The sequence below is a fragment of the Clinocottus analis genome, unplaced genomic scaffold (assembly GCF_023055335.1).
Source record: "Clinocottus analis isolate CAN_PGR_092001 unplaced genomic scaffold, fCliAna1.0.p SCAF_17, whole genome shotgun sequence".
Lineage (NCBI taxonomy): Eukaryota > Metazoa > Chordata > Actinopteri > Perciformes > Cottidae > Clinocottus > Clinocottus analis.
In genome coordinates this window covers 10,274,582-10,288,413 of record NW_027175898.1, presented here as the reverse complement: position 1 = coordinate 10,288,413, position 13,832 = coordinate 10,274,582, and the positions used below count along the sequence as shown (strand labels likewise).

Here is a 13,832-nt window from a genome sequence, read left to right as displayed (position 1 = left end):
GTAGCTACAAGTTTGCTTGCTTTTTTGTGTAGACCACCATTCTTAATCCTGTTTACAAAGCTCTGAGTTGTTTGTTTCTCGGTTAAGGCTGTAGTATATTAAACTGAACAGCATAAAACAAGAGTTCAGTTGATATGTTTTCACCGAGATACTGCTCAAAGTCACTGATCATTTCAAGCACATTACAGTAGCTGGTTAGCACTTGTTCATGGTGCTCTGCTAGTTGGGTCTATGCAACAGTCTGCCCACAAAATAACTGTCCATAGTGCTTCAATTTTAAATTTGTGAACTTGGCATCAGAACACCTCTAATTTAATCTGACATTTAAGTGGTGCATTTACTAAACCCTCATTCTGCTGGCTTGGCCTCTATGATTCATGCTTTGATATTGGAGGTTTGCTGCAGAATCCAAATTACCTATCACTACCCCACATTTGTCTAACTTCCAATGAATCCTGTAATTTTTGCTCATAAACATTCCACTTTTGTCTGAAATTCAGTTGTCCTGAAGTTGTTATGCCATGTGGCATCGGCACGATGACTCTTTTTTAAAATATGTATTATTATCCTCTTCATTAGTGAGGACGTTTTTTTCACTCCCTTAATAAATCAGTTTCTTCTCTGCTGCTGTATCAGAAGTTATTTTTATTACCTCGAAACAAGCTCAGATTTATGCCTTTGTCCGGAACCGAGGCAGGTGTAGTTTACAGTGTGCGTCGTGTGGGGATGAGTTGTGTGCAGGATCCATTTTCAAGACGACAGGGAGGACTAAAAGGAGCGGAGAGGAGGATTGTCTGGTTGTCTTTTACCTTGTGCTGCGGTGGACGGCGGCAGATATAATAGGGAAGGACTGCTTCATTAACTCTCAGGGTCCATCGCCAGGGTCTGTGTGTGGCTGTCTGTGTCGCTCACCTTGGAAGACTGCTGCTCTTGCTCTTTTTCTCTTTCTCTGGCCCTCAGTTTATGACCCGGTCCCTTCTGCTGCTTTATTGTCGACTTAGGTCGGTATTTGTATTGAAACCAGGGGAAGCCATGGGAGATTCATTGGATTGATGTGTGCATTCACCCAAATAAATATAGATCGGCTCATTATCTATCTACGGAAGGCCTTTACATCATGAATACCCTCTGAATTTCATTTTTTTCTTTCCTTATATAAAACAAGTTTAGATTAAATTTGTGTCACATAATAAAAGCAGGTTAAACAGCACATCTAATGTTCTTGAAATCAAAACCTCTCATGAGAAAAAAATAATGTGTTTGTACCCATATTTTTACTAATTAACAATTCTTTGGTCTTAATTAATATTGTCATGTGCCGGCATGGTGACAGACTTCTCTTGTTTCAGTGGGTTACGCTACATTGAGACAGAAATGCACTTTTACTTGCTGCCTCGAACACGCTAGTTCACAGCTCCAACCCGTTCTCATTCCGAGGTCGTACAATACCAACGTTTTGTCAAACCAGCTGCCGTCTCCATAGACGCGTCCCTGGTGTCGTTGGTAAACACATAACTGCTCTCCGTGTCTTTAGGTCTACCCACGAAGAAGCTATGCCCATGAGTTTGGCTGTCACTGGGAAACATGGATTGGTCTTGAGTTCAGAGGTCTGATACCACGGCAGCTGTCTGCCTCATTTGTCATCCACAACTGACTCGTGTATGAAACATAAATAAAGCAGAAAGTATAATTGTGTTGTCAGATGTGTGTTTCCTAGTGATAGTGTGCATACGTCTATCAGTAAGACTGCAGCAGTATATCAAGTTAATTATTTCTGTTTTGTGCTCTTTTCTCACTGTCACTTTCAGTGCTTTATATTATTTTGAAATACTTAAATTATTTTCTATTCATATTATATATTTAATTGACAAAACGTAGGGGGTGTAATATGATACATCAGACATAATGCATTCAGTAATTGCCCACAGTGAGTTAGGAAGGTTCTTTTCACGTAGATACAGAGACACTGGGTTCGCTAAAACCTTGGGATTGGACAATCTGGAAAGGAGAATGAGAAGACGGTTCTGTTTGCAAAAACTACGACTTTTCAGCGTCAGAGTTTCTGCTTTCCATTTTTTCACACACAAGCATTCACATAACCAGAAGTATCACAGAAAATGCAAGTAATTAGATGTTAAACAGCCTGCAATAATCGAGATGGACGTCAGCACCAAACACAGGAACTGGATTTAGCCCATCCCTTAACCCCCGCTGTTCTCCAATAATCTTTTATTGACCTCGGTTCTCCCACCATAGCACACTGACGTACAATTACAGAGTTTATGCACACCCTTAAACTGCAACTGAAATCACGTTTAGTCATTTCCTTTTGTAGTTAAAAATAATGTGAATGTGTTTTTTATATGTTGTATTATTCATTGATTATAGTTATTTTTAATATTCAAACAGAATAAAGGTCTTCTTATCGTCTCTGCCGGCTTTTAGTGAGCTGCCGTGTAATGATCATGGAAAGCTCAGCTCAGCCGACCGATTTGATTCATTTGAAAAGGTCCGCCGGTGATTTTACTTCGCCGACAATCGCACACTTCATTTAAACTCGCGAGAAACAAAAACAAACTCATCATAACCAGCTTAGTTAGTCTTTCCACTGCTCCAACATTCACCAACTTGATTAAGTTTCAAAAGAGAAACTAATTAATAAACCAAATCCAAAAAGTAGCCATCGCAACATTTTCACTGTTTACTCACGGATTTCCAGTTATAGAAAAAGAAATATATAGGTAAAATCTTTTTTTATAATAAATACATTTATTATTTTGATAAATAACTAAATAAAATGCCGGTTGGACTTGAACTATTGGTCACATTCAATCATCTACATTCTTTTTAAGAAGGCCAGCGTCTTGTCATATTTTGAGATGGCTGACAAGTCTGATTAAAATTCCTGAGTGTAATCTTGTTGGTACAGCTGTACTTAATCAATGTGCCTCGCCCTTCCCTCTCTGCTTCCTGTGTCTCGCTGCAACTTTCCTAGAACTAATTGCGGAGATATTTAATGGAGATAGGTGCTGTCTGGCTGCCTCAGCCCGTCCACTGCAGAACGCTGCCGACCAGGAGGAGGAGATGAGGGGAGTGTGATGCTTTCAGCTTTTAACCAGGAACTGCTTTTTAACAGAGAGGACAACAAAAGTTACTTTGTTTTTCTACATGTTCGGTGCCTGCATGTGTGTACGTGCACATGCTTTTTAATTTGTCTCTGTCTGCTATCCTCTCTCTAGATAGCCTATCCCGCTGTCCAGCTACTTGTTTATTCAGTACAATGACAGCCTTACATATTACTGCTGTTGGCTTTTTTTGTTGCTGTTGCCACTCACATTAATAATTTGCTTTTTTGTTAACTGACTGATGTAAAGTGGGCTAATCCCTTTATGAGAGGAGAGGGTGAGGCTGAATTTGTCAGCAAGTGTTCGCTAATGAATCGAGCTTGTATCATCGGTATGCACAATGTGTTATTGTGTAATGTGCATGCGGGTGTGTGTGTTTTGTCTGGGAGGGAGCGGGGCTAATTTCCACCCTGCTAGGGTCCTAAAGGACTAAGCTGCTTTTGACCTGATAAGCTCATTAGAATTCCACACTAATTACAACAGGCCCTGTTTGGCTGTCACCAGATGCGAAACAACAGGTCCCAACCACATCAGCCTACCTGAGAGAGAGCGCAAGGTAACGGAATAGAGGAGAGGAAGAGAAAGAGAGAACAGCAGTATGTGAGCAGGAAAGGGACAGAGAAATGAGAGTAAAGAGAACCAGATGGAGGGTGAAAGCGGTTATTCAGGTGTGAAGGTATAGATGGAAAGCCGATTAAGAAAATCAGTGTGATCGGTACAATGAGATGTAGGAATTACAAATAGAAAATCCTACAACTTTGATGCAGAGAGAGCGAGACAATGACAAGCGAAAGCGGGAGTGGCGGAGGCGACCGAGAATGAGAGATTGTAAATTAGCCGGGCCGCCGCAGAGCGTTTTCTCTGACTTGTCGAGGCTAAACTGAGGGCAGCAGGGAGTGGGGCCCGATATGTCAGAATCTCCCTGGCAACCAATCCTTCAGCCACCCACACACACACGCACACACACACACACACACACGCACACACACACACACGCACACGCATACACTCACATACTCCACAGGCACCCTGTTAAGGCTGGGTCTGTGTGTTGTTTGCATCCCAGCCCAGATTAAATCTAAGGCAGGCCCAGAATATTTATAACAGGGTATCTCTGCCTTTTTCGAGACCAGCTCTCTTTTCACACTTTCACGTTCTTATTATTGTGTCCCTCCCCCTTTCATCCTTCAAACCCCTCCATCCCCCTCCTCTCCTCCTGGCTGTCTCCCTCTTCCTTTTATATGTGCCCTTTTTGTTTCTCGATGTTTTTCTCTTGTAACTCTGGCTGCAGTGCCTGCAGTCAAAAGGATCACTTGTTTCCATTCAGTGCATATGTGCTGTGTCTATTGTGTGTGTGTGTGTGTGTGTGTGTGTGTGTGTGTGTGTGTGTGTGTGTGTGTGTGTGTGTGTGTGTGTGTGTGTGTGTGTGTGGGTGTGCAAATGTGTACAAATGTGTGCATTAACATGTGTGTGTATGTGAGCGTGGGCAGTGTTGTCTGGGGGGCAAACCACTCACAGGGGACCCGTCTGCCTCGACCTCTATTATTCCCTTCCATTTGCTGTTTCCTCTCTCACTGCCGCAGAATGTAAAAGGGAATTATTAGAGTATGTCGATTTGTTCTCTATGTCAATATGAAGCATCCCTCTAATCCCACCCTAGTGCCACAGTCTGTCATTCAGTCACTCTGCTCTAGTCCAAAGCCACTCGAGACGGTGGCCTCACTCACTAACTAGGCTTTTCTAAGAGACAGCAAGCAACCCCCAAGGCCACAGTGTGTGTGTGTGTGTGTGTGTGTGTGTGTGTGTGTGCGTGTGTGTGTGTGTGTGTGTGTGTGTGTGTGAGACACGGGCAACACCGGTCATGTGTGTGTTTCTGTGTGCTTGTTTATCCGTGAGCGAATGTGTCTTCTTTTCATTGAGACCTGACACGCTTGTGTGTGTGTGTGTGTGTGTGTGTGTGTGTGTGTGTGTGTGTGTGTGTGTGTGTGTGTGTGTGTGTGTGTGTGTGTGTGTGTGTGTGATGTCTAGCTCACTCCAGGGTAGTGTCTGTGCTGCCCCTAGGTAGCAGCTGGTGGGCAGAGCAGAGCAGAGATGAGTGGGTTAGCCCCTGGCACAGATCTGCACCTTGGGACCAGTAGCTGCTGGCGCCAGCCATCTTTGGCTCCAATTTATCCCCGGCCGGTTCTCCAAAGGCTGAGCCCCTCAGGAGAAGCCTGATTGCAGATGTCTACAGTGTCCATTTGTGTGGCAAAACTGTTCAGGTGTCATCTGTGTGTTTCCATGCTCTGATGAAATTGTGTAACCAAATATGTGTTGGCACCTGTGTTGAATGTGTGATGAGGTTTGTGCATGCGTTTGCACCGCGGGACGAGCAGTTTGTCCTTGGAAGCTGAGGCCGCGTAGCCCTGGCAGGAGGGGATGGGGACGGACGCCTCTACTGGGATGACACTTAATTGGACTCCTGTCAGCTTTTGGCTGTCTTTCATTCTACTCACCTCCCTCGCTCCCTGCTACGGTATCTCTATCTCTCTTTCTCTCTCCGTCCTCATTTAGTTCCCTCTCTCTCTCTTTCTTCCTATTCTTGTGTATATTTGTTCCTCCTCAGCCTCCACATCTTAAATAGTGAAACACTCTCTAGCCCCGCCTCCAACTCCCTTGTGTTTCTGTCTCCCTGTCTCTCCATCCGCCCCTCATACTCATCCCTCCTTCTTAATTTGAGAAACAGCGGAGGGATCGATCGGTGGTCGCAGCCTCTCATCTCCCCGCCCTCCTCAAATTTATTATTCTCTCAAACACTCACACACTGATAGTCCCCCCGAGGGTCGGGTTTGTGCAGCTACCAACACGCACACACGCACACACGCTCACACGTACGTGACATATATGTCAGATGTTGACGCATTATCACATCACTGTACAAGAACACACAAACGATGGGCACACAGACACACTGTAACATGCACAGTGTCAACTCATACATTATGGATATGCACAGGCGACAGCAAGATATATTCACACATGCACATTCATTTAAGCCAACGCAGACACTCTCTGTCACAAGAATCAGAATGAGCTGGGGGATCCAGGTCTGACTCAGCATTTCTTATGCTGGTAACATTTCAGCACCATCTTGATCAGCTGTGATGCCATAGTTTTAGCAGAGAGCATTCTCATAGATAACGAGGCGGCGAGATGCAGACAGAGCTGCTCTTACTGCGGATGAAAATGTTTTATCTCCCAAAAAGGACAACTTTGCAGGAATTTGTTCATTCTGGTTGTAGAAAAATGATATGCTCAAAGGTGGCGTGATTTCATACAGAGTAGTTGGAAAGATATGAGTGGATGAGGGTTGAATAGGTGGCACAAATTGAAGCAAAGATCCGTCGCTGCAAGTTTAATTGATATCGAGCACAAATGCCTCGCTTATTCCAACCTATGGGACTTCAATCCATTAATGTCAGAAAGAAAAATGAGTGGGTGTGCTGTAAATTTGTTTTAGTTTCCGCTGGGAATGAAGGGGACATGTCCCCTTCACTTTTCAAAGTTCTATTTTGTTCCTCTGCCTTTTATAGTTCCAGGTAGATTTTCTTAAAGTCTCTCTGAACAGCGTCCTTATACCGTCCTGCCAGTTTTTATCACACTCGAAGCAGTAAGCTTAATGAGCAGCAATGGACGCTTTGTGTGTTTTTCCCTGGTTCTTGCCTCTCAGACAAAACACAGGTGGTTTATTCCTCATTGATGAAGGTTGTCAGGGTTGAATGCAACCTGAAAGGAATATCTGTAGACTGTATTTAAGCTTGAAATTTTTTGGGTTTTGGGATAAAAAGAAAAGATTATAATAATACGTATTTCTATTGACAGCTGATATTCTTGATATTCTCCCTATCATCTTCAATTCACCTTAGTTCCTCAATCAGACAGAAAACATCTGAGAAGCCAACATCTGAGGGAGACTTAAGCTGATGAAAGGTAGCTATCAGGACCGAGACTGAAAGTGAAGCCAAGATACTTGAATTGAAAAATCTAAAGATAAGCGCTCTTTTTAAAGATGTAATCAGTTGTAAACAGAAAGCATAAGGGGGCTAATATACATTGGATGTATATGAAAAAACATGATCGAGTTTCACATTCCAGTAAAATGGTTTGCTGCGAGTCACACTGCATAAATGAACTAAATTCTAAAATCTGAAACTATTTTACGAGAAAGTGACAATAGATCATGTTTTCAAAGGTTAGAGCCCCAACAATAAATTCATTAAAAAAAAACTTCAGAGATATAAAAGCAAAAATGTGAAGTGAGGAGGATCTTCTTTCAACGACAGTAATGTTGAAATCCTCACGGTCCATATTCACGTCTGAACCTCAGTCCTCCCTATTGCTATTGACTCCTCACTTTGTTACTTTACACTCTCTGGTTTTGGGAGTGGGCAGAGTGATTTGTTTGACGAGATAGTTATTAAAAAAAAAAGCTTGAATCTCAAATATGACAGAGCGCTGTCGTCCTCTCTCCCTCCTATTTATGACTCAGACCGCAACTTCCAATTTACACACCGCCACCAATCACCCGCACTAACTTTGTGAAGCTGAGCTGTCTGTGTGGTAAGAAGGTTTGATGCTCGGCTCGGCTAATAGGCGCATGCAGAGAGAGAGAGAGAGTGCAGGTAGGTTTGCTTTATACATAAGGAGGAATTACTTTTAAAAGATTGGCTGATGAAACTAAGAGCTAAATCTAAATGGAAAGGAGGACGCAGATTTAATGATTTAGATTTTAGTACTGAGAAAAGACTATTCTGTCATATTGTGCCACGGCCTTTCCTTATTTTTTTTTTGTGTCCATCTGTAATGGAAAGAGCCAAATCACATTGATGAGGCCAGGGCCGTCCTCCCCTTGGAGGAAAATGAAGTCCGAAATTGCTGCTTTATGACAGACTTAAGATGTTTCATTAGCGGTTTAAATCGCTCTAGCCAAGTAAATTACCTTACATTTAACAGTGACCGTCTTGACTTCACTTTCAGTCTCGGTCCTGATAGCTACCTTTCATCAGCTTAAGTCTCCCTCAGATGTCGGCTTCTCAGATGTTTCAGTCTGATTGAGGAACTAAGGTGAATTGAAGATGATATTGAAATATTCTGCCTGTGTTGTGTTTGAGCTCGACAACTTGACACATGCAAGATTTAACCACGCTGTAGTATTTCAATTCAGTTTATTTTGTATAGCCCAAAATCACAAATACAAATTTGCCTGGGAGGGCTTTACAATCTGTACACATATGACATCCCTGTCCCGGGACCTCACATTGAATCAGGGAAAACTCACTCAAATAAAGATGGTAAAAACCCTTTCACAGGGAACAAAGGAAAGAAACCTTGAGGAGAGCAACAGAGGAGGATCTCTCTCCCCAGATGGACAGAAGCAACAGATGTCATGTGTTCAGAATGAACAATGTAACAGATTTACAGCACATTTAGTGGATATGACAGAAATGATTTATATAATGTGGACAGAATTAATACATGTAACAGAGTTATTTCATCTCCCTTGTAATTTGAGGAGACTAGTTTCAGTGTATGCCTAACTAGCCCTTTGTTCTGCATAAAAATACCGGATCAGTAACTAAAGGAAGTGGAGCAAAGCTAATATTGTGTTTTTTTTTTGTTTGTTTTTTAAAAGCGACAAACCTCGCCCCGCTGTTCAGCCTATAATGTGGTTTGTAGTTTATGAAATAATCATAAACATTATAATCACATTCGTGCACAAACATCTTATCATAAAACATCATGAAAGGAAAGAACATAAAAGAAGTCAAATAAAATAATGATTACTGGAATTTTTAAACTCGTGCATAAACAAGCATGTAAAAATGGATTTCAGATGATTATGATTATTTTGAGAAACTGCACCAATTAGAGTGCGTGGCCAGACATGACAAACACCCAACCACCTTTAATGTGTTACACTCTTGTCTGGGTCTTGTTTGTGAATTGCAAATCTGCTTCCTCCTGACAAAGAGAAGCAGAGATTAGATTTTTCATCTCTGTCTTTAATTTTTCAGATATCGGTTCAAAACAAGTGAGGACATGCTTTGTTTATTCAAAGCTGCCTTTGAAAAGTAGCATAAGAAGAAGATGTGAAGGAGTGCTTTGTTTGATAGTAGTGCACACACACACACACACACACACACACACACACACACACACACACACACACACACACACACACATCCTGTGTAACACAAGCCCATATCACACAGTGCCCAAGGATGGCAGGCTTTCACTTTTAAAAGACTGTTATGGAGAGCCCCATTACAGTGCAGAAGGTTTCAACCTCAATTATATGGAGAATATATAGTAGTCAAGCTGCTAATGAAAATGGAGGAGAGTGTCTACTCTAGCAAACAGCTTTCTGTGAAAGATGGGGGAAGTAATCTATTCTCTTTACGAGGAGCAGTACTTTTTCCCCTCTGATTGCCACAGCTTTAATGAAGAGCTTACATACCTGAGGGGAAGGATTCAGGAGCAAAGCATCGGACAACGTATTGGATGTGGCTCTAAAATGGAAGTCGGCTAAGCACATCTTTACGTTATATGTGTGTCTATGCGTGTGTGCTTGTGAAAAAACCTATTGTGCATGCCTCCTTCGTGCGCCTTCTGTACACAGTGGAGGTGTGAGCTCCTGCCGACAGGCTTCTCCAAACACTGGCGCTCAATCGGAAAAGGAACAGATCTGCAACCAGATGCAAACGCATTGGAACACAGGAAGGTGAAAACATACAATAGAGCACCGTATATATGTCTGTGTGTGTGTGTGTGTGTGTGTGTGTGTGTGTGTGTGTGTGTGTGTGTAGTCAGCCAAGTGCGACCAAAGACACACGTCATGAGCAAATACTTGTCAACGTTTTGATGTCCCGTAGAACATGTCAGGCCATGTCAGAACATGAAAGAAGATCCCCTTTTTTAAAAATAAAAAACAAGCTGCTGGAGAATCGAGTTAGTATCCAGACACATGTGTACTGCTTTTTAATCCTTATTTTATATAGAGAATGACTGTCTGAAAAAAAACCCCCACTTAATTCATGTTAGTAAGTCTTTGGTGGCGATATTAGGGCCATCTGTGGCGCTATATTCATGAGGTACAATGGTGTTGTACATCTGGCATGTATGTCATGTAGGCATAATGTATCTGCTTGTCTGGGCTGGATTTAGCTTACAAGTGGGTGGAAACAATAAAAAGGTTTAACAATCCAACACTTAACAGATTTAAACCAGAGGTTTTAATAGAAATGGAATAAAGTGCCTTTCAGTTGATTGTAGACATATATTCACAAAGTCATAAGCAGTAAACTGGCTCCACGGAGCACTAAAGTGCTCACAGAATTGCATCTTATCATTTGTATTTTCTGTAGTTGTACATCACACTGTAAACTTGGCACACTTCAAATTAGTACTTACTGTTAGATGAGTTAATTGATTCTGTACAACATAATGCATTTAAAAACTGGCAAGGTAACACATTTATATAAATATAAATGCATTATGATCTTGGTCGGTTAAACGTATTCATAGCAGCTGGTATGTTTATTTATTTCATTTTCAAAGTGTTATTGTTTCCCGGCGCTTGGAAGGTGAAACCCTAATCTTGGACACTAAGTAAGAGTTCCTTCAGACAATGTGCAATCAGTGTTGTTTACACTGCAGCTTTCCTGCAATCGAATCCAATCAGGAGAACTACGCCTGCATGCCTGTTTTACCTGTGGTCAAAATAATGGCTTGTCTTGTTAAGCATTTATCATAAATATTGCTTTTGGTCATATTGACGGACGCAGAAAAAGATTCTGTCTAGACTAACATCTTACACCAAACTCCAGCAGAATGGAGAGAGAGAGAGAGCGAGAGAGAACTCCGGTAACTCAAGCCCGGGTTGTGAAAGATCACGCCCGGGTTAATACATCAAGCCGGAGGGAGATAAAGACAAAGAGAAAGACAGGAAATGGGAGAAATAAGATTTCATTGAAGAGCGTGTGCCGCAGCCTCGGAGACAGTGCAGTGATGTGATTCTGACCTCTGGATGGAAAGCAGCAGCAGGGGTCACTGAGGTTGATCCAATTCTGGGCAGTCAGTGCCAACGCTCTGATTAAGAGGCGATCAAGAGGGCAGGCCGACCATCATCTCCACGGGCGGATTCTCTCTGGACTGCATGTGTGGCGGGAGAGACGAGGAACAGCGAGTTCAGGCACCATAGCTGGAGAGATCATTAGTAAAGGCACGAGGATTACTCTCAACTCATCGCCAGGTCACGGAAGTTATATATATATATTTTTTTTTAATCTTTTTCAATGCTTTTAGATTCAACATCATAACTGTGTGATCGAAGTGGTCTAGGGGTCCGACAATTTCGATTTGAATCACCAAGCTCATCTCCTACATTTCTATATAGATTAATGGACTATTGTAAGCTGAACTAATTAAGTTGATCGGGCTAAACTAATATACATTTTTTTATACATAATAAAAAAGTTACCTTCTGTATTGTTTAACCCCTAACCTTTCTGAAACTATAGATAAATGATGTATAAATTACGCCTAAGAGTTAATCTCTATAGAACTGTTTAAGATATGGTATGACTAGTAGCTTATGGGAACTAATTGCAGCAAACTTTGCATAAACTTGACACACTATTCTGTTTTTGGCTGACTAATCTTTGTTTGTGCTACAGTCACGATGTTCCACAGATAAACTTGTCAGTGGTTTTATCGCAACAGTAAAACAAGAAGTAAACACAGCGTGCCTCACAAAGGGACATGAGCCAACTTTGTTGTTTACCGCTCGTGGTTCCTGTCTACCTGCTCTCGATCTGGTCTTCTAATGATTATGTTTTAATGCCACAGACAAAATGTGAATCTTGCCAAACGAGGGGAAATGCAACGCTCAATGTTATTTTTTTCAGGAATTGTCGTAGTGACCTTAGTGGCCTTTATTCGACTGTCGCCAGACCTTTTCTGTGTTTCGACGACTTACCTAAAGCTTGTTATTAAATGCAGAATTAAAATGGACTGAATTGCAATGCAAGACTGTAAACAAGGATGGGAGAGATATCCCTAGAGGGTAATAAGAGAGAAAAAAAGAGAGACAACATCAGTTTCCCTAAGTGTCAGCACTAAAACAACAAAACCCCCGAGGTCAGAGGAAGTGCATTGGGTGTCTGCTCCTAGCCAGCGAGCCAGCTATCTGCTAGCACTTGTCAGTGTGCACATGTCAGCGTGCACATGTCAGCGTGCACATGTCAGCGTACACTTGTCAGCGTGCACATGGCTGGCGCGGAGGGGGTTAGGTAGCATGGAGGGAGAGGTGGTGGGGAGTTTCCCCGCTGAGCCTAAAGCTGGGTGCCTGCTCATCTCTAATTAGGCCTGTCTCAGCAGCCTTCCCCCACCCCGGGTGCCCACACATCCCTTCCTACCTGTCTGTCTGCCAGCCAGCCCAAGCTGGGCCAGGACAGCTCTGCACACACACACACACACAGTCACACACAGTCACAGATAAAGTTTGGCTATGTTTTTGAATCAGGCTGCAGATCGGCCCTTTGTTGTTGAAGATATAGACACAGGTGAGACAGACAGTGAAACTACAATGAGGCACAAACGGGCAGAGCGGAAACCATAACACACAAAGATGGAGGGGAGGCCTGCAGAGAGATGTGAGACAGTGCGTTAATCCACGCAGCGTAGCATGTCCTCTGTGGATCTGTGTGCGTTTGAACTTTTCAAGGGGAGGATAGCGAGGAGCGATCGGCCACTCTGTAAATGTCAGTGGATCTGAACAGCCAGACAGCCTCGTGCCGTCGCCTGCCACTCACTTTTTCTCCGTCTGGGTGCTGTTTTTTTTTTCCTCCTGTCTCTTTCCTCTCCTTCCCCATACTCCATCTCCTGCCCTCTCCCAGACTTCTATTATTATTTTTGTTTTTTTTTACCTCTGCCTCGCCATCGTTTCTCTCTCCCTTTCTCTGAATCTCCTTTGCATCCAAATCCTCAGTAGCGACCTCTCTTCCTCACATTACTCAGTTTCATAGACGATATAGGATTCTGTCAACCGTTTACTTCTTCCTAATTTATTAGCCTACCTTTACTTTTGCTCTCGCTGGTAATTAGATTTTTTTTTTCTCTTGTAGAAAGTTGTTTTATTTAATTCTTCAAAACCATCTTCAATTTCCTTGGAAAATATCAAGGGAGGGTTCCTTCATTTAATTTGTACGGAAATGAATTTGTCAATGTGAGAAATAGTATACATGCTAATCTGGTTAGGCCAGCATTTGTGCCCCGCCGCCACCCCCACATCAGGTCGACTCGAGCTCTCTTTCTAGCGTTCAGGAGTACTTGAGTAAAAAGGCGGCGACAGAGGACAGGCAGAGTACGAATTCAAAGACAGATGAAAAAAAAAAATAGAGCTGAGACAAAAGAAACACAGAGAGGAAGCGATAAAGACACAGGGGAAAGAGGTAAAGAGAGGAAGAGTATTAAAATCAAAATGCCGAGAGGCGTGGTCGTAAAATGGCTGCCTTTATTGAGCAGGGCACAGTGGGCCAGTTGCTGCCTGCAGGCCTTTTCTCGTCTCTCTGCTTGTACCACACTGCATCTCTGTGTCTTCATCGTCAGTTTGATCCAGTGAAGCTTCTTTTTAGCCTTTTCATTTAAATAAAAACAAGTAAAAGAAAT

The 13,832-nt window shown here is 42.5% G+C and overlaps 1 protein-coding gene across 2 annotated transcripts in view; it reads left to right on the top strand.

Moving 5' to 3' along the window:
• pacrg (PARK2 co-regulated) overlaps positions 1 to 13,832 on the top strand; it is a 119,383-nt gene that overhangs the window by 86,214 nt on the left and 19,337 nt on the right. Inside the window, exon 5 of one of the 2 annotated variants that reach the window (XM_068580973.1) lies at positions 1,535 to 1,690. The exons of the other annotated variant lie outside the window; for it this stretch is intronic. Coding sequence (XP_068437074.1) covers positions 1,535 to 1,563 — 29 coding nt within the window. The 3' untranslated portion in view covers positions 1,564 to 1,690. Of the gene's footprint in view, positions 1 to 1,534; positions 1,691 to 13,832 lie in introns of those variants that run through there. 2 annotated transcript variants of the gene reach the window in all.